Source organism: Mustela erminea, chromosome X (assembly GCF_009829155.1).
Source record: "Mustela erminea isolate mMusErm1 chromosome X, mMusErm1.Pri, whole genome shotgun sequence".
Classification (NCBI taxonomy): domain Eukaryota; kingdom Metazoa; phylum Chordata; class Mammalia; order Carnivora; family Mustelidae; genus Mustela; species Mustela erminea.
In genome coordinates, this window is record NC_045635.1 from 41,975,533 (window position 1) to 41,997,545 (window position 22,013).

The 22,013-nt window shown below is 39.4% G+C and overlaps 1 protein-coding gene across 3 annotated transcripts in view; it reads left to right on the top strand.

Annotated features, from left to right (window-relative positions):
* The window catches only part of ZNF81 (zinc finger protein 81), a 106,323-nt gene extending 101,541 nt beyond the window's left edge, over positions 1-4,782 (top strand). For all 3 annotated transcript variants that reach the window (XM_032330322.1, XM_032330320.1, XM_032330321.1), the window contains exon 6: positions 1,485-4,782. In XM_032330322.1, the coding sequence (XP_032186213.1) occupies positions 1,485-3,193 (1,709 nt within the window). In that variant the 3' untranslated portion in view covers positions 3,194-4,782. The remainder of the gene's footprint in view (positions 1-1,484) is intronic.
* The last annotated feature ends 17,231 nt before the right edge of the window (positions 4,783-22,013 follow it).

Sequence of the window (22,013 nt, forward strand, 5' to 3'; positions counted from 1 at the left end):
GATTTTAGTAAGCAAGAAGGTAGAAGAGGGTATAGAGAAAACATTCCTACTGTCTCAGTGCTCTGGCTTGAAAGTGGTACCCATCATTTTCCCTCACATTCTGCGGATGAGAACATTGTCACGTGGCCATACCCAGTTTCAAAGGAGGCTGAGAAATGTTATATGACTAGGCAGTCATACGCCTGGCTTCTACTCTGTTAATGAAAAAGAATGATGAAACAGATTCTAGTGGACAGTTTTCAGCCTCCCCAGATAGCTTGTCTTCTCTCTGATTCTAAGCTTCTTGTTAGATGTATATGTTTTTAGGGCCAAGGAAACAATCTGACCTAGGTGGAGAGTTGGGAGCATAGAGATCTGGTTATTGTTTGTATAGCACAGGATGGCTATGGCTACAGTATGTTTCCTATAGGTATGAACAAATTAGTTTTTTCTTGGTTCTATCGAGATATTGACACACATCACTGTATATGTTTAAGGTGTACTACATAATGACTTGACTTAAATCCGTTGTGAAATGATTATCACAATAAGCCTTGTTAAAATCCATGTCATAAAGATGCCAAAAAAAGAAAAAAGTGTGTTTTCCTTGTAATGAGAACTCTTAGAATCTACTATGTTAGCAAATTAAGTTGATTTTTGAGCACATTGATTTGGTACTATTGCTAATAAGCAAAAAGGAGCAAGAGTCATGGATTTAGAATCAAAAGCTAATGTGAACTGGGACGCCTGGGTGGCTCAGTTGGTTGGGCGGCTGCCTTCGGCTCAGGTCATGATCCCAGCGTTCTGGGATCGAGTCCCACATCGGGCTCCTTGCTCGGCGGGGAGCCTGCTTCTCCCTCTGCCTCTAGCCTGCCACTCTATCTGCCTGTGCTTGCGCTCTGTATCTCTCTCTCTAGCAAATAAATAAAATCTTTAAAAAAAAAAGCTAATGTGAACTTGGACTCCAAATCACCGCCTCCAAACCTAGTCTCTGCACAGATATTTTCCCTTAAAACCTTTGTCTTTTCAATCTTCAGTCCATCCTACTTTATATCTCTCTATCCACCTACTTCATATCCTACCAAAATAGAGCTAGAATTCTTCTGTTGAACGCCAGTCTTCAACACTTAATAACTATATGTTTTAAGGCAAATTATATAAATAACCATTCTGAGCTTCACTTTCCTTATCTACAATAGGGAGATAATAATCAAAAATACCTCAAATGGCTTTTGAAAGGATGGGTTGTGTGTGTGTGTACACACACACACACACACACACACACACATATGTATATATATTTCTTAGAGCAGTGCTTGGAACATTGTAAATGTTATGCAGGAATTTGGCACATAAATGCTATATGTGTCTCTCTTGTCATCATTGTGGCCATCATCATCATATTTACCGGTTTCCCCCATGTTCAATTCATATTAGTTTATGAGTACCTTTTAATCCTCTGTTACCTATTCATTGTGTCAATTTTACTGTCTCTCTCTTTTTAGATGGGAAGTTTGGGATTAAGACCTCACAAAAGAGAATTTCTGGAAAAGCTTCCTTTCACGGTGAAATGGAGGGTGAAGATACAAGAGATGACTCACTGTATTCCATTTTAGAAGAACTGTGGCAAGATTCTGAGAAGATAAAAAGATACCAGGAAAAACAGAGCAAACCTCTGAGTCATGCTGCTTTCATCAATAAGAAAGTAGTGAATACAGAGTGGGATTTTGAATATAAAGACAGTGGAAAATTTGTTCATCCAAGGCCAAATCATATTCCTTCACCGAAAAGACCGCATAAATGTGACTCATTTGGAAAGAGTTTTAGGCATAATTTAGACATACATATTCCTAGTAAAAACAATGCAGTGAAGAACTTTGATAAAAATACCGGACATGGTCAAGTTTTCACGCAGAGCTCTTCTTATACTAACCATGAAAACACTCATACAGGAGTGCAGTTCTGTGAAAGTGATCAGTGTGGAAAGGTCCTCAGCCTCAAACAAGCATTCAGTCACAATCTGAAATTTCCTGCTGGGGAGAAAGCAGACATGTGTTCTGAATTTGGGAAGATCTTCACCCAGAAGTCACACCTCTTTCCACCTCAGAGAATCCACACTATGGAAAAACCTCATGAACTTAGCAAGTGCGTAGATGTGTTTACACAGAAGCCACTACTCAGTATATATCTAAGAGTTCACAGAGATGAAAAACTGTATATATGTACTGAGTGTGGGAAGGCTTTCATACAGAATTCAGAATTAATTGTGCATAAGAAAACCCACACTAGAGAAAAACCCTATAAATGCAATGAGTGTGGAAAATCATTTTTCCAGGTGTCCTCTCTACTCAGACATCAAACAACTCACACTGGAGAAAAACTCTATGAATGCAGCGAATGTGGGAAAGGCTTCTCCCTGAACTCAGCCCTCAATGTACATCAGAAAATTCATACTGGAGAGAGACACCACAAGTGTGGGGAGTGTGGGAAAGCCTTTACCCAAAAATCCACACTCAGGATGCATCAGAGAATTCATACAGGAGAGAGATCTTACATATGTACTGAATGTGGGCAGGCGTTCATCCAGAAGGCACACTTGATTGCCCATCAGAGAATCCACACTGGAGAGAAGCCCTATGAATGCAGTGACTGTGGGAAATCTTTCCCTTCTAAGTCACAACTCCAGATGCATAAGCGAATTCACACAGGAGAGAAACCGTATATATGCACTGAATGTGGGAAGGCCTTTACCAACAGGTCCAATCTCAATACTCACCAGAAATCTCATACTGGTGAGAAGTCTTATATATGTGCTGAGTGTGGAAAAGCCTTCACGGACAGGTCAAATTTCAATAAACACCAGACCATTCATACCGGAGAGAAACCCTATGTTTGTGCTGATTGTGGGAGGGCCTTCATCCAGAAATCAGAATTAATTACACATCAGAGAATTCATACCACAGAGAAGCCTTATAAATGTCCTGAGTGTGAGAAGTCCTTCTCCAAGAAACCACATCTCAAAGTACATCAGCGAATTCACACGGGAGAGAAACCGTACATGTGTGCAGAATGTGGAAAGGCATTCACTGACCGGTCCAATTTCAATAAACACCAGACAATTCACACCGGAGATAAACCCTATAAATGCAGTGACTGTGGAAAGGGCTTCACTCAGAAATCGGTCCTGAGCATGCATCGCAATATTCATACATGAAAGTAACCCTTTTTCTTTCAAATGAGCAAGCCTTATCACAGAAGTCAGGTCCAAGTGTGTGTTATAAAATCCATCCAAGACAGACCCTCTATGAATACGCTGCATGGTCCAATGCATCCATCCAAGCCTTTCCCACCTGAGATGAGAAAAATTATTCAAAAGAAACCCTCTACAAATGTGTCGAATAAAAGGGACTTTCCATGTTTGCAGGGCCTCACACACTATAATAGAATTCATCCTGGGAAAAATGCTGTTGGTATGATGCATTCGGAAAAGCCTCCCTTATAGAAAGTATTATAAAGCAAATTGTTACCAAATTCTTTATAGATGGAGCTCCATTTTTATGTATTCTATACATACAAACGTATGTGAAGGACAGTCATGTTTACTGTGTTTTATTAAGCCATGTGAAGTGGCAACAAAATGAAAGGGAGAAAACAAAATCATGTATCTGGTATGTGGACCTACTCTCAGTTCCATAGGGTGTTTGTGGCAGAACCCATTACACAACAGGAGGAGTTAATGAATTGAAATTCTTTTTAGAATTTAATATAAGTGTGTCCATCAAATATCTTTCCTATTGAATCCTTGTGTGAATCCACAGTTTTAAAGTCATTATGGTTTTACATATATACACATCGGCAGACATAATCTCACTTGAACACATAAATACACATAAATACAGTCTTATCATTCACACTGGTTTCCGCGACATCGCTTGTTTCTCTTCTTTCATTGTGGTACAGTGACAAAACAGCCAGAGACCTCTCCCATCCTTTATGCCTACCCCTTTGCAATGTTACTCTCTTTTTTTTTCTTTTATTAAGAGGTAGAGAGCTCTCTACTCCTTGACTCTGAGCTTGGCCATGTGATTTGCTTTGGCCACTGTACATTATTAGCAAAGAGATTCAAGAGGCTGGAGAAAAGTCTGCCTTGAGTCTTCTCTTGCTGCTTTCTGGAATTCTGAGACCTTCACATGAAGAAACTAAAGAGTACTCTAATGTGGGTATGAGAAACCTTGTGGAACAGAGATTAGCGAGCACAGATAGGAGGCCTCTTAGACCAACTTCCAGTCATGAAAGTGAGACCTTCCTCAACCTCCAGCCCCTGCCAAAGTGGCCCACGCCAGAAGAGCCATACCAGTTGCTGCAGCTGACCAAAAGAATTATGAGATACATAAAATGCTTCTTGTTTTAAGCTACTAAGTTTTGGGTAGTTTGTTGCACGGAAAACGCTAAACAGTACCTTAAAGTATATACTCGTTGGGGGGATTATACAAAACACAAGACGTGGCATTAGCTCTGGGCCTGGGTGGCAGGTGGAGACTGGAAACAATGAGGAAAACTGTTAAGAAAGACTGGAAAAGACAGCAGCTCATATAATTTACTAAGGAAAAGAATAGCAAAACAGTCACCATGCTCTGTGAGAAGATAGAGAATCTACCAAAAGAACTTGTGGATCTGGCTAAGGAGATTTCCATCAGAATGTTGAAAATACCAATTTGCTGCTTTTTAGCTGCAAAAGAGAGATGAACTAAGGAAATAACTGTTCCATTTACAAGCAGAATTCAGAAGAAATACAAAAAAAAATCCAGGACTTGCTGGGTTGGAAAATAACTATTTCTCACATCTCCAAATTTCTCCAGTCATCAAAATAATCCAGATGAAAAATGGTCTCAGGGTAGAGATCAAATCATGGAAACGGCTATTAAGACCCTCTTAAAATGTGTGAAATGTTTAAGTTGGTGTTTTGGGGACTCTCAGCTAAACCAAATGGCTTCTAAAAACTTCATTACATTGTCTGCCCAATAGCCTGATGCATGGCTAAAGTAGAGAGGGCCCTGTCTTAAAAAGAATTGTCATTGTGACATTTGGGGCATGGAATAAATACAAATGAGATTTGTGGAACACCTATAAGGTGTCTAATAGAGTTTTACTACCTTCAAGTTAGACTTAAAAGAATTGAAACAGTCCAAAATGAAAAGCGGCCTTGGACTACCTTCTCTAACTTCTATGAATGGGAAGCAAGCAGAGAAAGTTACTCAGCTGCCATTTCTTACGGTAAAAGAAGGATGTCTCAGAAGACCCGAGAACAATATATTAAAATGGACTGGGAAGCCATTCCCAGGTAGAACTGTGACCCAGTCAAGAATCATGTGCTGCTGAAGCAGGGAGACTTGTCAACATTTGCTCTGTGGGACTTCAGAGTTGTTAAGGAACAGTGACTAAGATGTGCCTCATGTTCCTCCCTTCTTTTAAGTGAGAGTATCTACTGCAGTTCAGTAGTCCCTAGCTCACCAGCGTGAGTGTGTGTGTGTGTATGGGCGGGGGTGATGGTCAAATAACTTGTCATTTAGCTCACAGGTCTCTGGATCAAGAAACTGAGAAATTGTACCCAAGGAGTTTCAGCCACATCTGAACCTGATACAGAAGGCCTGAGGTCCTGTATTTGAGCCTGATGCCCTAATTTGGAATGAGACATTTGGAGGCCTTGGAATGAGGGTGAACATATTTTGCATGGTGTGGTAATATAAATAATTAATGACCAGAAGATAGTGTTAGATAGAAAAATGTTAACAAATTTCTACCCTCCCTATATGTGTGTCCCTTTTCAATCTTCATTTTGCTTTGTGTTTCAGTTGGGCTAATTTCTGTTACCCTATCTTCAGGTTCATGGATTTTAACCCCTTACCCTGTTAGGTCTGTTTAACTCCTACTTCTGTTAGGTCTACTGATGAACTCATTAAAGGCATTCTTCATCTCAGTTATGTTTTCTTTTTTTTAATTTCTAGTATTTCCATTTGACTCTTAAGAGTTTTCATCATTTCTGCTGAAATTCCTCATCTGTTCATACCTGTTGTCCACACTTCCCACCATCCTCTCTAACACATTAGTCATTGTTAATTTTAATTCCCTATTTGATAGTACTAATGACTGGGTCAGCCGAGTCTGGATTTTTTTTTTTATTGCTTTGTGTTTATTCTCGCTGTTTTGCATCTAATAATTTGTGGCTAAATGTCAGATGTTGTATGTAGGAGAGTAGGAACCGAGGTAAATAATATTTATTTCCTGGAAATAGTCATGACTGCTCTTCTGATAAATCAGTAAGGGGGGAAGGGGGAGTCCATCTAGTCAGAATTTGGACTGGGTTTAGGTTTTGTTGTTGCTGTGGTACCTGCATTGAATTATAAACTTCAAATTTCTCAAGGATTACCTTGGGCTTAGGGTAGGCACTGGTTTTCCAGATAATTTTTCTCAGTATTCTTGTACCACCCTTGCCTTTAGGCCCTTCCTGTGTGCCTGCATCTCAGGGAAGATCTCTCTCCATGCCCGTGTCCCTCCTGTAGTAGTAGACTGCTGTTATTACTTGGGTCTTGGTAACCTGATGAGTAGGGGTCAGGAGTTGTCCTGGGCCAACCTCAGTTTTAGGCAGGACTTATATCCCTAGGTCTTGCAGGACTTGTATCCCTAGGTCTTGAGGGTGGGTTTGTTTGTTTTTTCAGTGATCCCATTCCTCCCTGTTGGTAAACGGCCTTTAGTGTTTTGGCTCAGGATGATTATCTGCCCTTCCACCATGAATGGAAGATTTTTTTCCTTTTCCTTTTTCTCTAGCCACAGTGGATCTGCACCTGTGTCCTGGGGGTAACTGGGTTTGCATCACTTCCCCCAGTGGTTTAAGGCTTTTGTTCTGTAAGGAAGTAAGGTCCCACTGGGGCTTTTTACCATTTCTGTATCAGCAGCTGTCCCCTTGCATGCCTACACCACAGAGAGAGGCCTTCTCCAGTCTCCTTCCCTACCCCCATCATTTCTTGTGCGCATCCAGTGGAGGTCTGTAGCAAAGAGCCTGCATGAGAAAGCCAACTACCCTTAGGTCTCCAGTTCTCAGGGGTTCTATATCCTCATGCTATTCCACACTCAGCCTTTAGAACTTCATTAAAACTTCTTGCTGAAATCTTACTGCTGGTACTGTGGACCCGTCTTCCTTCTTGCTTTGCCACAGGTGAACCAGTGACCATTTCCTATCTCCTCTGAGACACTTGTCTTATACACCAAGATAATTGGTTCTCTGCGGTCTTAGTTCTTTGATGAGTTAAGAAAAGTTATGATTTTGTAGATTACCCATATTTTTTCTTCTTCTAAGAATGGGAGCTATGCTCTTTACAGATGTCTACATCCTAGGCAGAAGACAGAAGTCTGGATGGTCTCCTTTGGCCATTAACATCAGAATGTATGCCCCCCTTTCAGTGTGACTCTTCCACTTCACCCATCAAGAGATAGAGTCCACTTCTCCAACCCTTAAAACCGGGCTTAGCCATTTCTTTGGCCAATGGGACATTAGCAAATATGACACAAGCAGATGTTTGAGAAGTGCTGACACACTGAGGTTTGCCCACTTTTGCTCCTCTTTGTCCTAAGGACAAGTATGAGAAGGCCTGGGTTGTGCTGTTAGATGCTGAGAGACTTCATGGAGCCGTGATGGCATAGAGGTGAACCATCCCCGTTGCGGTTCCCTACACCAACCAGATTTTCATCTGCCAGACATACAAATGAAGCTATACTAGCCATCCAGCCCTGGTCAAGCCCACTGTGGTCAGTAGCATCTGAGATGACCCTGCATGATCCCCATTTCCTGGTAGCCACTCCTTTGTAGAATCCCCTCCTCGAGCTTGGGCTGGATTTAGTGACTTGGTTCTAGTAAACAGAATGATGCTGAGGTAATGGGATGTCACTTCCAAGGTTAGGTTACAGAGAAACTGTGGCTTATGTTTTCAGGTACTGTCTCAGATGGCTCACCCAGCTGCCATCTCATGAGGCAGATCTATGGAGAGACCCATGGGAGTGAGTTTGGGAGCATATCTTCCCAGTCTAGCCTTCAGATGAGACCATAGCCCTAAATGACAGCTTGGCTGCAACCTTATGAAGACCTTCAGCCAGAGATATCCTTCTGAGCCTCACCTGAATTCCAGACCCATGGAAACTGTGAGATAATAAATACTTGTTTTAAGCTGCTAAATTTTAGGGTAACTGGTTATGTAGTAATAGATCAGTAATACACTGGCACAGACTAGAAAACCTCTGCCATCCATCCCACCCACCCCAGACAACTCAGAATCATGGATTAAGTATTGATTGTTTTAAGTGCTAAGTTTTGGGGGGCTTGTTACCCAAAAAAAATTAACTAATACATTTATTATTTATCAGATTTCCTCCTCCACTATTCATCTCCAACAGATAACCAATACTAATCAACTACTATGAACACTTTCATGTTTTAATCTGTGCTTTTAATTATATATAGACATACATACATTCCCATGCTTATAATCAGATAGAAGCTATATAAAGATTGTTTTCTTCCTTGATTTTCAAATAATGGGATCATGTCATACAACTATTTCTGCATCTTGCTTTATTACTCAACAATTATTTTGAATGGTTGCATGATAGTTCATATGGATGGATATGCAATAATTTATTCAATCTTTTTCTTATTAAGATTTATCCACACACACACCTTTTTTTTAACTTTTTTTGTCACTAGGAGCAATGCTGTTAAAAATATTAAGAGGTTTCTCACCTTTTAACCTCTTAATATTTTTATGCTAGGCAAAGTAAGTCAATCAGAGAAAGATAATTATTATATGATCTCTCTGATATGAGGAATTTGAGGGCAGGGGGTCGTGGGGGGTAAGGAGGGAAAATATGAAACAAGATGGGATTGGGGAAGGAGACAAACCATGAGAGACTCTTAATCTCAGGAAGTAAACTGAGAATTGCTGGGTGGGGGTAGGGATAAGGTGGCTGGGTTATGGACTTTGGGAAGGGTATGTGCTATGGTGAGTGCTGTGAATTGTGTAAGTCTGATGATTCACAGACCTGTACCCCTGAAGCAAATAATACATTATATGTTAATAAAAAAATATTAAGAGGTAGTTTGCACAGTGGTTAGGTAGATGGGCTCAGAAACCAGTCTGCTAAGGTTTTAGTCCTAGCTCTACTAGTTACTAGCTATGTTACCTTAAGCAGGTTAGCTATCCTTTTGTCCTAGTTTCTTCAGCTGTAAAGGATGTTCACACTAGTACACATCTCCTAGATTTGATATGAGAAGTGTATTAACTGCTCAGGGCCACCGTAACTAAGCAATATAGCTTGAGTGGCCCAAAACAACAGAAATTGCTTGGTCTCACAGTTATGAAGGCCAAAACTCTGAAATTAAAGAGTCAGCATGGCCATATTCCGTCTGAAAGCTCTAAGATAGGAGCTGTTCAGTGCCTCTCTCCTAGTTTCTGGTAGCCTCAGGCATTCCTTGACATTAGATGCCCATTTTCTCCCCGTGTATCTTCACATTGTGTTCCCTTTGCATGTCTGTCTCTATGTCTGATTTTCTTCTTCTTGTAAGGACACAAGTCATATGAAATTAAGCCCACCCTAATGGCCTCATTTTAACTTGAATACTTCTGTAAAGACAATTTCCAAATAGGTTTATGTTCTGAGATATTGTGGGTTAGAACTTGTACATGTTTTTTTTTTTGGGGGGGGACAATTACCCATAACAAGGAGTTAATGTACTTGTTTGTATAAAGCACTTAAAACTGCATGAAGAGAAGTTCTCAGTGAGTATTAGATGTACCCCACTTCCTGTACTTGCTCAGGTCCCTTCATAATTCTCTGTGCTTGGCCAGGATATGAGAGCTTGTCTGTGGCATCTTAGTCTCATCTAGGTACCTAAAGAAAATGTATTGGGTAACTGGAAAAGCAGGCCTAGGACCAAGGTTTGTGCTACCGATATTTGAGGATCAGGCCAAGAGGGATTCATCTACAGAGGATAATGGGAAGGAGCAGCCAGAGAGGTAAAAACATACCAGGTGAGCAAGAGGCTCCCAGAAGACTGTATTGGAAACACCGTGGAAGCAGTGTTTCAGCGGGCAGATTGTCTGGACTGGAGGTCAGTTCATATGAAAACAGAAAATTAGTTCTAGGAATTTGTGACAAGGATGTCACTGTTAACTTTGATGGGTGTTATTTTAGAAGTGAATTTGACTAAAGAAAAAAACTGAGCAAACCTGAAGGAATTTCTGAACTCAATGTTACTTCACCACAAAACTTTTTCAATAGAAAAATATTAGATCACTGGGCTGAATTACTCTATTGTTGTCTGGGTTATACCAAGAAATGCGTTTTCAAGAATCCTATTTGACTCCAGGCTGGAGTTGGCCAGAAGTAGAGATTGAATGAGATTTGGGAGATCAGAGTGAAGGAGCAACCATTACTCTACAAGTTTAAGATTTGATACAGTGAAGGACAGATGCAGTGGTACCCAGGACGTTTTAATTTTTCCTCACTCTCTTCCATTTTGTATTCAGCCCTTCTTTGTGTCTCTCAGCACTGCTGACCACCAGTGGTCCCAGGCCCACCATCAGATGCTTGGCTGAGGCCCACGAAGGTGGCAGCTTTTCATAGTCTTGTCTAGAAGCTCTACCTTGCCCTTCTCAATTCAGCAGTTGAATGTGCCTGGCTTCTCAGATTTTCCTGTAAGCTGGGACTTACCCACCACCCATGCCAGCATTTCTAAAGGGTGGTTTAGTGACTTCTACCCTCCAAGTCCCCTTTCCATACCTTTACTTTCCCAGCTACTCCCACAGTTGTGCCTGGTCAAATTCATATAAAAATTACTTATTCCATAATAATTATAGAATCCACTTCCCTCATTGAACCCTGATTGGTAAGTTACTTCCTTTTCCCGAGAATCTGGTAAATGTTGCTCTTTTAAAACTGAGTGATGCCATTGAGAAGTCTTGGACTAATCCCCTTCCTTTTTTTTTCTGGTACCTCTCTGCCATATAATCCTTTTTTATGCCCGAAGTTAAGGATCTTTAGAAGCATATGTGTAGGTCTTGATGTTTGTGAAGTAATTTTAGTTACAATGAGCTGTTTCGATCATGATTCAAGCCTTTCATTTCAGTGAAGTATTTTATAAAATTTTTTTCTGATGGATATTTTTCTGATCCATTTCTTTTCCAAGGATGTCAATTATTGCCTATATAATATGTCTTTGTCATCTCCTCCACCCATTTCGTACCAGTCTACATTCATTTCATATCAATATTATTTTTGCTTGTGAGTGATTGTCCCCCACCTCCCATTCAAAGATAGTTCTCCATGAATCTCTTCTTATTGTCTGGACATTAACAGCCAATGTACTCAGATTTATTTATATTCCTGGGCAATAAAGATAGAGAATGTTTTTCTCCCTGGAGAAATTCCCAGAAATCTGCCTACATTCCAATAGGATAAAGATGTTTCTCTCTCCAAAGAGGAGGAGGGGCAATAAAATGATAAAGCAATATTACTTTTCCCACATTTTAATTATGCAAATTTCTAACCATGTAGAAATACTGGAAGAACAGTACCATGAACACACGTGTCTAACTTTCATCTAGATTCAACAACATATATGTAAATTTTTTCCTAAAAACTTGATGGTAAGTTATAGACATAGTGTTACACTCATAAATACTTGAGCACCCGTTCCCTAAAAATGAGGACATTCTCCCACATAACTGGATTATCATTATCAACCTAATTCTATGATATCTCATAGCCAGTCTATTTTCCAATTTCTCCCATTGTCCTCAGAGTATATTTTACAGCTTTATTGAGGTATAATTAGTACACATTACATTAGTAATTAGTAATTCTATTTACATTAGTAAATAGAATTTGATGAGTTTTGACATATATGTGCACCTTTAAAAGCTTCATGACAATAGAAATAATGAACAGATTCATCACTCCCAGAAGTTTCCTTATCCCCCTTGTCATCCAACTGTCCCTCCCTACACCATTCCCCCATCCACAGGCAACCACTGATCTGTTTTCAGTCATGATAAATTAGTTGTATTTTCTACAATTTTGTATAAATGGAATCATAAAATAGGCACTTTTGTTTGGCTTCTTTCATTTAGCATAATTCTTTTGTGATATATTTGTGTTGCTATAGGCATCTATATTCATTCCTTTTTATTACTAAGTGGAATTTCATTATACACAAACATATATATATATATATATATATATATATATATACCAAATTTGTTTATCCATTCATGTGTTGATTAAAATGTGCTGTTTATATTACAAATAAAACTGATACGAACATTTATATATAAGTCTTTGTGTGGATATAGCTTTCATTTATCTTGTATAAATATCTAGGAATGAATGGCTTAGTCATATGGTGAGTGTATATGTTAACTTTTTAAGAAACTGCTAAACTGAAATAAGTCAATCAGAGAAAGACAATTATATGATCTCCCTGATATGAGGAAGTGGAGAGGGAAAGTGGGGAGGTTTGGGGGTAGGGAAGGAAAAAATGAAACAAGATGGGAGCAGGAGGGAGACAAACCATAAGAGACTCTTAATCTCAGGAAACAAACTGAGGGTTGCCAGGAAGAGGGGCTAGGGAGAGGGTGGTGGGAATATGGACATTGGGGAGGGTATGTGCTATGGTGAGTGCTGTGAAGTGTGTAATCCTGGTGATTCACAGACCTGTACCCCTGGGGCTAATAATACACTATATGTTAATGAAGAATAGAAGGAAAAAAGAAACTGCTAAACTGTTTTTCTGAAGTCATATACCAATTTTATATTCCCACGGGCGGTATTATAATTGTTCCATTTGCTTCATAGCTTTGCCCTCACCGGGTATGATTATTCCTATTAATTCTAGGCATTTTAGTGGGAGTAACGTGGTATCTCACTGTGTTTTATTTTAATTCTTTAAAATATTTTATTTATTAATTTGAGAGAGAGTGAGAGAGCACAAGCAGGAGGAGAGGCAGGGAAGGAGAAGAAGACTCCCTGCTGAGCTGAGAGCCTGACACGGGGCTCGATCCCAGGACCCCAGGATCTTGACCTGAGCCAAAGGCAGACGCTTAAACTGACTTGAGCCTCCCTGGTGCCCCACACTGTGGTTTTAATGTACTCTCTCCTAGTAACTAATGCTGCTGAGAATCTTCCACTTTTTTGCCATCTTTATATCATCTTAGATGATGTTTTCCTTAAAATATTTTTCCCATTTTGGGTGCCTGGGTGGCTCAGTTGGTTGGGCAACTGCCTTCAGCTCAGGTCATGATCCTGGAGTCTGAGGATCAAGTCCCACATCAGGCTCCCGGCTCCAAGGGGAGTCTGCTTCTCCCTCTGATCTTCTCCCTTCTCATGCTCTCTCTCACTGTCTCTCTCTCAAAGAAATAAATAAAATCTTTTAAAAAATATTTTGCCCATTTTTAAATTGGGCTGTTTGCCTTGTTATTGAGTTGTAAGAGTCCTTTATATATCCTAGATATAAACCCTCCATTAGATACTTACTTTGCAAACATTTTCTCCCAGGTTTTCCCTTTCATTTGAATAACAAAAGAGCAAAAGTTTTTAATTTTAATAATTTCAGTTCATTTATACTTTCTTTCATAGGTCATGCTTTTTGACTAATGATCAAGAAATTTTTATAAAACTCAAGGTCACTAAGATTTTAGTTTATGCATTCATCTAGACATGTTATACTATATAACAAGTATATATATGTTATACTGTACAGCGGGGAGTCTATGATCCATTTTGATTTAACTTTCTATATTGTCTTATGAAAAGATTTAAGTTCATTTTGTTTTCCATATGGCTGTTCAATTGTTCTAGAGCCATTTGTTGAAAAAGATTATTCTTTCTCCACTGAATTGCATTGCCATCTCTGTAAAAAATCAGTTGGCAGTATTTCTTGAAGTATTTCAGTTCTGTTTTTCTGTCTTACTGCCAGTACCACTCCTGGTATTGTGGTAGCTTCTATATCACTATGGCATTTTGCTGCTTACTATAGCTTCGTAGTAAGTCAGATCTCAGAGAGTGTAAGTCCTCCAACTTGACTCTTCTTGTCCACAGTTGTTTTGGCTATTCCTGGTCTTTTGAAATTCCATGTGAATTTTAAAATCAGTTTGTTGGTTAGTAGTAGTAAAAGAACCTGCTTGGGTTTTTATTGGGATTGAATTGAATCTGTAGATCTATTTGGAAATAATTGACATTTTAACAATATTGGGCTTTCAGATTCATGAACAGGGTATATATTCCCATTTATTCCATTATGAAATGACCCTATCCTGGGTAAAAAAAAATTCTAATAGCCACTCTATTTTTTTTCTTTTTTTGTATTGTATTTATTTATTTGAGAGAGAGAGAGAGAGAGAGAGACCTAGATAGTGACAGATAGTGAGAGAGAGCATGAGCAGGGAGGAGAGGGAGAAGCAGGCTCCCCACAGAGTAGGGAGCCCAAGGCGGAACTCAATCCCATGACTCTGGGATCATGACCTGAGCCGAAGGCAGACACTTAACTGACTGAGCCACCCAGGTGCCCCATTTTTTCTTTTAATTAATTTTAGCAAGTATATATTTTCCCATGATATATATCTATATAGTCCCTAGCCCTCCAGAGGTTGAGCTGATACCACATAGCCCTCAAAGCCCATACCATAAATTACATTTTTAGCATGAACTGTCCAGCATGGCTCAAGCCTTCAGGTAAACAGATTCTCTTATCAAACAAGACACTCAAAAGGCTGAAGCTACCTCCTTGGAGCCAGGGCAAAGGGACAAACCTTTCTTTGGGCGAGATGAATCCTTTACTCAGCTATTTCTATTCCAGGATCCAATCCAGGATATCACTTTCTTTTTAGATGTCATGTCTCCTTAGTCTTCTCCAGTCTGTGACAGCAGACATGGATACATACAGGACCCCAGGTCCGTCTTTCATGAACTTGACACTTTTGAAGAGTAGTCATGTATCTTATGTTTGTCTGATGTTTTATCATTAACAGAGGATGAGCTTATGAGATCATGTGCCCTTGTGGTTGTGTTATTCCAGGACAGCTGATAGCAACATGACTGATTACTGGTGATAATAACCTTGGTTACTTTGCTATCTCCCAAGTTTCTCTGTTATAAAGTTACAGGGAAAAGTTATTTTTCCTGTTTTCACACTCTTCAGTAGAAATGAGTCAGGGTCTAAAGGAGAAAGGGGATTAAGCTCCACTATTCTGGACGGAGGGGTATCAAAGGGTTCATGGTCATATCTTAAAACCACCACAAGCGAATTACTTTGAGGTTATGCAAACATCCTGTTTCTCCTTAAAGTTTTACTCAGTAATTTTAGCATTTATCAGTGGATCTTCCCGTTAGCAATATGGCTGTCTTACTCTAATAGTGATCTTCTGTTTCCCTTATTGCTTCTACATTTACCTTTTTTAAAAGATTTTATTTGTTTATTTGACAATGAGAGCACAAGTGGGGTGGGGGGAAGGGCAGAGGGAGAGGGAGAAGCAGACTCCCCGCTTCCCAGAGAGCCCGACATGGGGCTCGATCCCAGGACCCCAGGATCATGACCTGAGCCGAAGGCAGACACCTAACTGACTAAGCCACCCAGGTACCCTGCTTCTACATTTACTAATTGGGATTCTTCTGCAAGAAAGATTTGCCTTTTGTATCCTCCATTTATTTAATCAATTATTTGTTTATATCAGTATGAATGAATGGACATTTATTTTATTCTTTGTTTATACTCCAGTACTGCATTTTTTATTATGTGGCACAAATTGTTATAGGTTTGGCCATTGTTAGGTCTTTGAGGTTGGCTCCTGCATCCCTCTGACATGGCCCCATTTTTTACAGTAAAGGAGGGCACTTCCTTATTTAATACAACTATAGGCTGGCCCAGGCTCATCTTGCATTTTCCCTATTCCAGATATAGAATCAGCTATTTCTCCAATGAGATCTGGTTCCTTTGCTGGAAAGTGGCATTAGAAACCAAACTCTCGATATTAGGTGTGTTCATTGCTACTGGCATATCACTGCTACTGGTGTCAAAGAGTGAGGAAATACTTATATATATTCTAACCCATGGATACATACATATTTATTTTTACTTCTTTAGCTGTATCTATTTTTAAATAAGCATGAGTTTATACTCAGTATAAAGTAACCCAGTACCACAGGGTTCCTTTAGCCTTCTCCCTGTCCTTGCTTATTTGTACTTCTTTCTCTAACAGGAAAGAAAACCAGCCTACTCCATTTGTATGGGCCAAATTTAGAGTTCTTTGTATTGTTCTCCCTTCTCTATTCTGTTCCATCAATCTGCATTTCTTGTACTTTGTCAATACCACACTGTCTTGATAACTGGGGCTCTACAGTGAGTCTTGAAATTAAGTAATGCAAATACTCCAACTTTGTTTTATTTTCCACAATTGTTTTGGATATTCTTGCTCCTTTATTTTACCATATTAATTTTAGAATTTTTTTGTTGGTATCTAAAAAACAGTTTTTCTGGGAATTAGAATATAGTCTGTTACAATTATGTTGTATCTATAGATCAAATTGGAGAGAATTGGCATCATAATTCTTTGAGACTTACAATCCTTGAGCATGGTCTGTCTTCCCATTTATTTATTTATGTTTTAAAGAGGGAAAGGGGGGCGGGGTGCAGAGGGAGAGAGAGAATCTTTTTTTTTTTTTTAAGATTCTATTTATTTAACAGAGAGAGATCACAAGCAGGCAGAGAGGCAGGCAGAGAGAGAAAGAGAGGGAAGCAGGCTCCCTGCTGAGCAGAGAGCCCGATGCGGGACTCAATCCCAGGACCCTGAGATCATGACCTGAGCTGAAGGCAGCGGCTTAACCCACTGAGCCACCCAGGCGCCCGGAGAGAGAGAATCTTAAGCAGGCTCCACACCCAGTGCAGTCTGACACGGGGCTCCATCTCACAAATCTGAGATTGTGACCTGAGCCAAAGTCAAGAGTCAGAGGCTTAACCAACTGAGCCACGCAGGCACTGACCCCCTCACCATTTTTTTTAGATGATGATTGATTTCTTTCATTGATGTCTTTTACTTTTCAGTATATAGATCCCATACATATTTTGTTAGGTATCTACCTCAGTAGTTCATCTTTGTGGTGATATTGTATGTGTTATATTTTTAAATTTGAAATTCCTATTGTTCATAACTGGTATATAGGATATAATTGACTTTCACATATTGACAGTATATCCTGAAACTTTTCTAAACTCACTAGTGCTAGTTGTAGGTTTTTAAATTATCCCTACACATGCAAAAGTATTATCTGGAAATAGAGTCATTTCTTTCTTTCTAATCTGAATGCCTCTTACTTCTTTTTCTTATCTAACAGCACTATCTAGAACTTCCATCAGAATGTTGACTAAGGGGGCACCTGGGTGGCTAGGCGGGTTACAGCCTCTGCCTTCAGCTCAGGTCATGATCCCGGAGTTCTGGGATCAAGCCCTGCATCGGTCTCTCTGCTCTGCGGGGAGCCTGCTTCCCTTCCTCCCTATCTGCCTGCTTCTCTGCCTACTTGTGATCTCTGTCTGTCAAATAAATAAAATCTTTTTTAAAAAGATCTATTCATTTGAGAGAGAGAGCAGGGGGAAGGGGCATTGGGAGAGTGAGTCTTAAAGCAGACTCTGCACTGAACACAGAGCCCAGTGCAGGGCTCAATCCCATGACCCCGAGATCATGACCCGAGCCAAGACCAAGAGTCAGAAACTTAACCTTCTGCACCACCCACGTGCCCCTTTATCACTAATACTTGAATGACTTTCGTGTCATGTTTGTGAGAGATACTGGTCTTCAGATTTCTTTTTGTGTCATAGCTTTTTCTGATTTTAGTATTTGGTAATGCTGGTCTAATAAAATGAGTTGGAAAGTGTTCCCTCCTTTTCTTCTGAAAGAAATTCTGTATTTCTGAAATGTTGGCAAGGATATGGAGAAATGGGAACTTACAGGCCTTGCTTATAGGAGTGTAAAATTGGACAACCTCTGTGGAAAATAGTTTGGCAGTTCCTCAACCAGTTAAACACAGAATTACCATATGATCCAGCAATTCTACTTATAGATGTATACCCAAAATAGTTGAAAACATGTGTTCGAATAAAAACTTGTACATAGATAGTCATAGAGGTAGAAATAATCCAAGTGTCTATCAGCTGATGGGTGGGTAAACAAAATGTGGTATATTCACACAATGCAATATTATTCGACCATAAAAAGGAATGAAGCATGGATGCATGCCACTATGTCCACTTTGAAAACTTTATGCTTCATGAAAGAAGCCAGCTACAAAAGGCCATGTATCATATGGTTCCATTTGAAGGAAATATCCAGAATAAGCAAATCTGTAGACACAGGAGTTAGTAGTTGTTGCCAGGGGCTGGGGGGATGAGGGATGACAGCTTAATGGATGGGGGTTTCCTTGTGAGGTGATAAAAATATTCTGGAACTAGATAGTGGTGATGGTTGTTCAACATTCCAAATATACTAAATGCCACCATATGGTACATTTCTAAATGGATAAAATGATTAATTTTATGTTACATGTATATTTTTTAAAGATTTTATTTATTTATTTGACAGAGAGAGACACAGCGAGAGAGGGAACACAAGCAGAGGGAGTGGGAGAGGGAGAAGCCCAATGCGGGGCTCAGGACCCTGGGACCCTCGGGATCATGACCCGAGCGGAAGGCAAATGCCTAACAACTGAGCCACTCAGGCACCCCTCTTACGTATATTTTAACACAAAAATGTGGGTCATAGAACTAAATGTGAAACATAAAGATATAAAACCTCTAGAACTAAACATGGAAGAAGAGCTTGTGATCTTGGGTTAGCAAAGATTTCTTAGATATGACATGAAACCCACAGTCCAGTTAAAAAAAGAAAGATAAATTAGACTTCATCAAAGAAACTGTTCTTCTTGAGAAGATAACAAGCCAAAGACTAGGAGAAAATAATTTGAAAACACATATCTAACTTGTATCCAGAATATGTTTAAAAAAACTCTCAAAAGTTTATAATGTATAATAAGACTTTGTAACACATAAAAATGGGCAAAAGACTTGAACAGACTCTTAACCAAATAAAAGGGCAAATAAGCACACGAAAATATGTTCAACCTTATTTGTCATTGGGAAAATGAAAACTAAAAGCACAGTGAAATACCCCTACACACCTATTAAAATGACTGAAACACAAGAGGGTGACAATAACAACTGCTTCAAAAAATATGGGCCAACTAGAGCTTTCATACATTATACAGTTTCATATAAAATTAAAAATATACTTTTTAAAGATCTTATTTATTAATTTGGCAGAGTGATAGAGATCACAAGTAGGCAGAGTGGCAGGCAGAGGGAGAGGGAGAAGCAGGCTCCCTGCTGAGCAGAGAGCCTGATGCAGGGCTCGATCCCAGGACCTCGGGATCATGACCTGAGCCCAAGGCAGATGTTTAACTGACTGAGCCACCCAGGCACCCCTCAACATATATTCTCATATAAAATTAGTTTCATATAAAATTAAACAGCAGTCTAACTCTTAGGTATTCACCCAAGATAAATAAACCTATGTTCACACTAAAACCTATATGTACATGTTTAAGCAGCTTCATTCATAACTGCCAAAAGCTGGAAACAACTCGTGTTCTTCAACTGGTGTATCATGACTGTGCTAGTAGTTACAGGACTCTTCATCTGTCAAAACCCATAGAAAGTGTGAATTGTATAATATGTAAATTTTTTAAATGGATGTAGGGGGGACCAAAATGGAACACAAACTTTCAAATATGAACCTAACCACTTGACAAATTAATAACAGCACACTGAAGAGGGTGGAGAAGAAAAGACACAGCCTGCATAACCTGGAAAACAGCATTTTCATTGGATATTGGTGAAAAGAACTCAACATAAATACTGTATGGTAATTAATAAATTTGTTTCTCCCAGGGGTATGGGTTGGCAATTTTGAAACTTCGTTATGGAAATGCTGTATTGGAACAAGTAAGTATATATACTGTAGTTAATGAGAGCCAGATTTCTCCCTGTGACTGAAAGAAGTTATAATTAAGGAAAAGGGTAAGGCTGGAATGGGCTCTGTGGTGTTGGGTTGGAATCAGATGCTGGTAGGTAGGTCAGTAGGTAGATGGAAGACAGAGAAAGGGAGGAAGGAATGGAGGGAGGGAGGAAAGGCAGGGAAGGAGGATGGAAAGAGGGAAGGCAGGCAGGCAAAATGTGTATGGCATGAGTTAATAATACATTCCTATATTTCCAAGTCTCTGAGTTACCTAAGAGGGCTTAGAAGCAATAATAGCCCAATGAATACCAATGAGCATTCATAGTAACCAGAACTGGGTCTCTAAATATTTTCTAATAATAGGGAACTAGAGTTCCTCGAAAAAGTAGTTGAACTGGGGCAGGGAAGATAGAAGATGAGTTGGAGGGTCTTGTAGGCCCAGAAATTAAGGAAGTACAAAAAAAAAAAAAAAAGGATGTGAGCATATCAAACAGGCACCACAGCAATCTGAAAGAGCTTGCAATAGCCAACAATTTGAAAAAGAAAATAATGATACTATTAGATTATAACACATAGAAAAAAATAAATGAGTCCAAATTAATATAAATAACTAACTGAATAAATAAATAAGGGGAGAAGGACAACTTTTACTTACAGAATAATTCTAATTAATAAATGCGACAGGAATGAGGACATTAAAAAAGCAGTTTTATTTATTTTTTTAAAGGTTTTATTTATTTATTTGACAGACAGAGATCACAAGTAGGCAGAGAGGCAGGCAGAGAGAGAGGAGGAAGCAGGCTCCCTGTCGAGCAGAGAGCCCGATGCGGGACTCGATCCCAGGACCCTGAGATCATGACCTGAGCTGAAGGCAGCGGCTTAACCCACTGAGCCACCCAGGCACCCTAGAAAAGCAGTTTTAGAACACCACTGAGATCATCGTTGCAGACAAGATCCATCCATGGGTGCTAAAATTAGTAGGTGAAAGATTGCTGGGAAACAGTGTATTTGCATAGTCTCAACAGATCTTCCCAAGATATTTGTTAACTGCAAAGGGAAAAATAGGAACTTCATGGTTGAGAAACCTGGGTTAACAGCCCTGGGTTAACCAGCTGATCAAAGTTAACATCACCAGGAAAATGACATAAATGTTATGTGTCTCTGAATATAAAGCAATGAGAAGGGCACTTCTATAGTATTTTTGCTACACTTCTGTAGCAAAGGGTAGTATTTTTATCAAAAAAGGGTGTTATATACAAACAATGAATCATGGAACACTACATCAAAAACTAATGATGTACTGTTTGGTGACTAAAATAACACAATAAAAAATGTGTAACCTCAATAAAGGCCATATATGAAAAACAGCTCACATCTTTAATGGAGAAAAATTGAAAGCTTTTCTCCTAACGTCAGAAACAAGACCAAGATATCCATTCTCACCACTTTTATTTAACATAGTCCTGGAAATCCTAGACACAGCAATCAGAAAACAGAAATGAAAGGACTCCAAGTCAGTAAGGAAGAAGTAAAACTATCATGATTTGCAGATGACATGATACTACAGGAAACCCGAAAGACTACACCAAAAAAACCTGCTAGAACGGATCAATGAATTCAGCAAAGTTATAAGACACAAAATCAATGTGCAGATATCTGTTGGGTTTCTGTACACCAATAATGAAGCAGCAGAAAGAGAAATTAAGAAAGCAATCCCATTTACAATTGCACCAAAAATACTAAGATACCTAGGAATAAACCTAACCAAAGAGGTAAAAGATGTATACCCTGAAACTATAAACATTGATGAAAGTCCTTAAACTCAAGGTCAAGTCTTCCTGGTCTACATATTTCCACTGCACTTTTGGGAGCCCAGTTATCTAAAAGCAGTGTCCTAGCTAGCAAAGAGAGTCAGAGATTCTCCCCTTT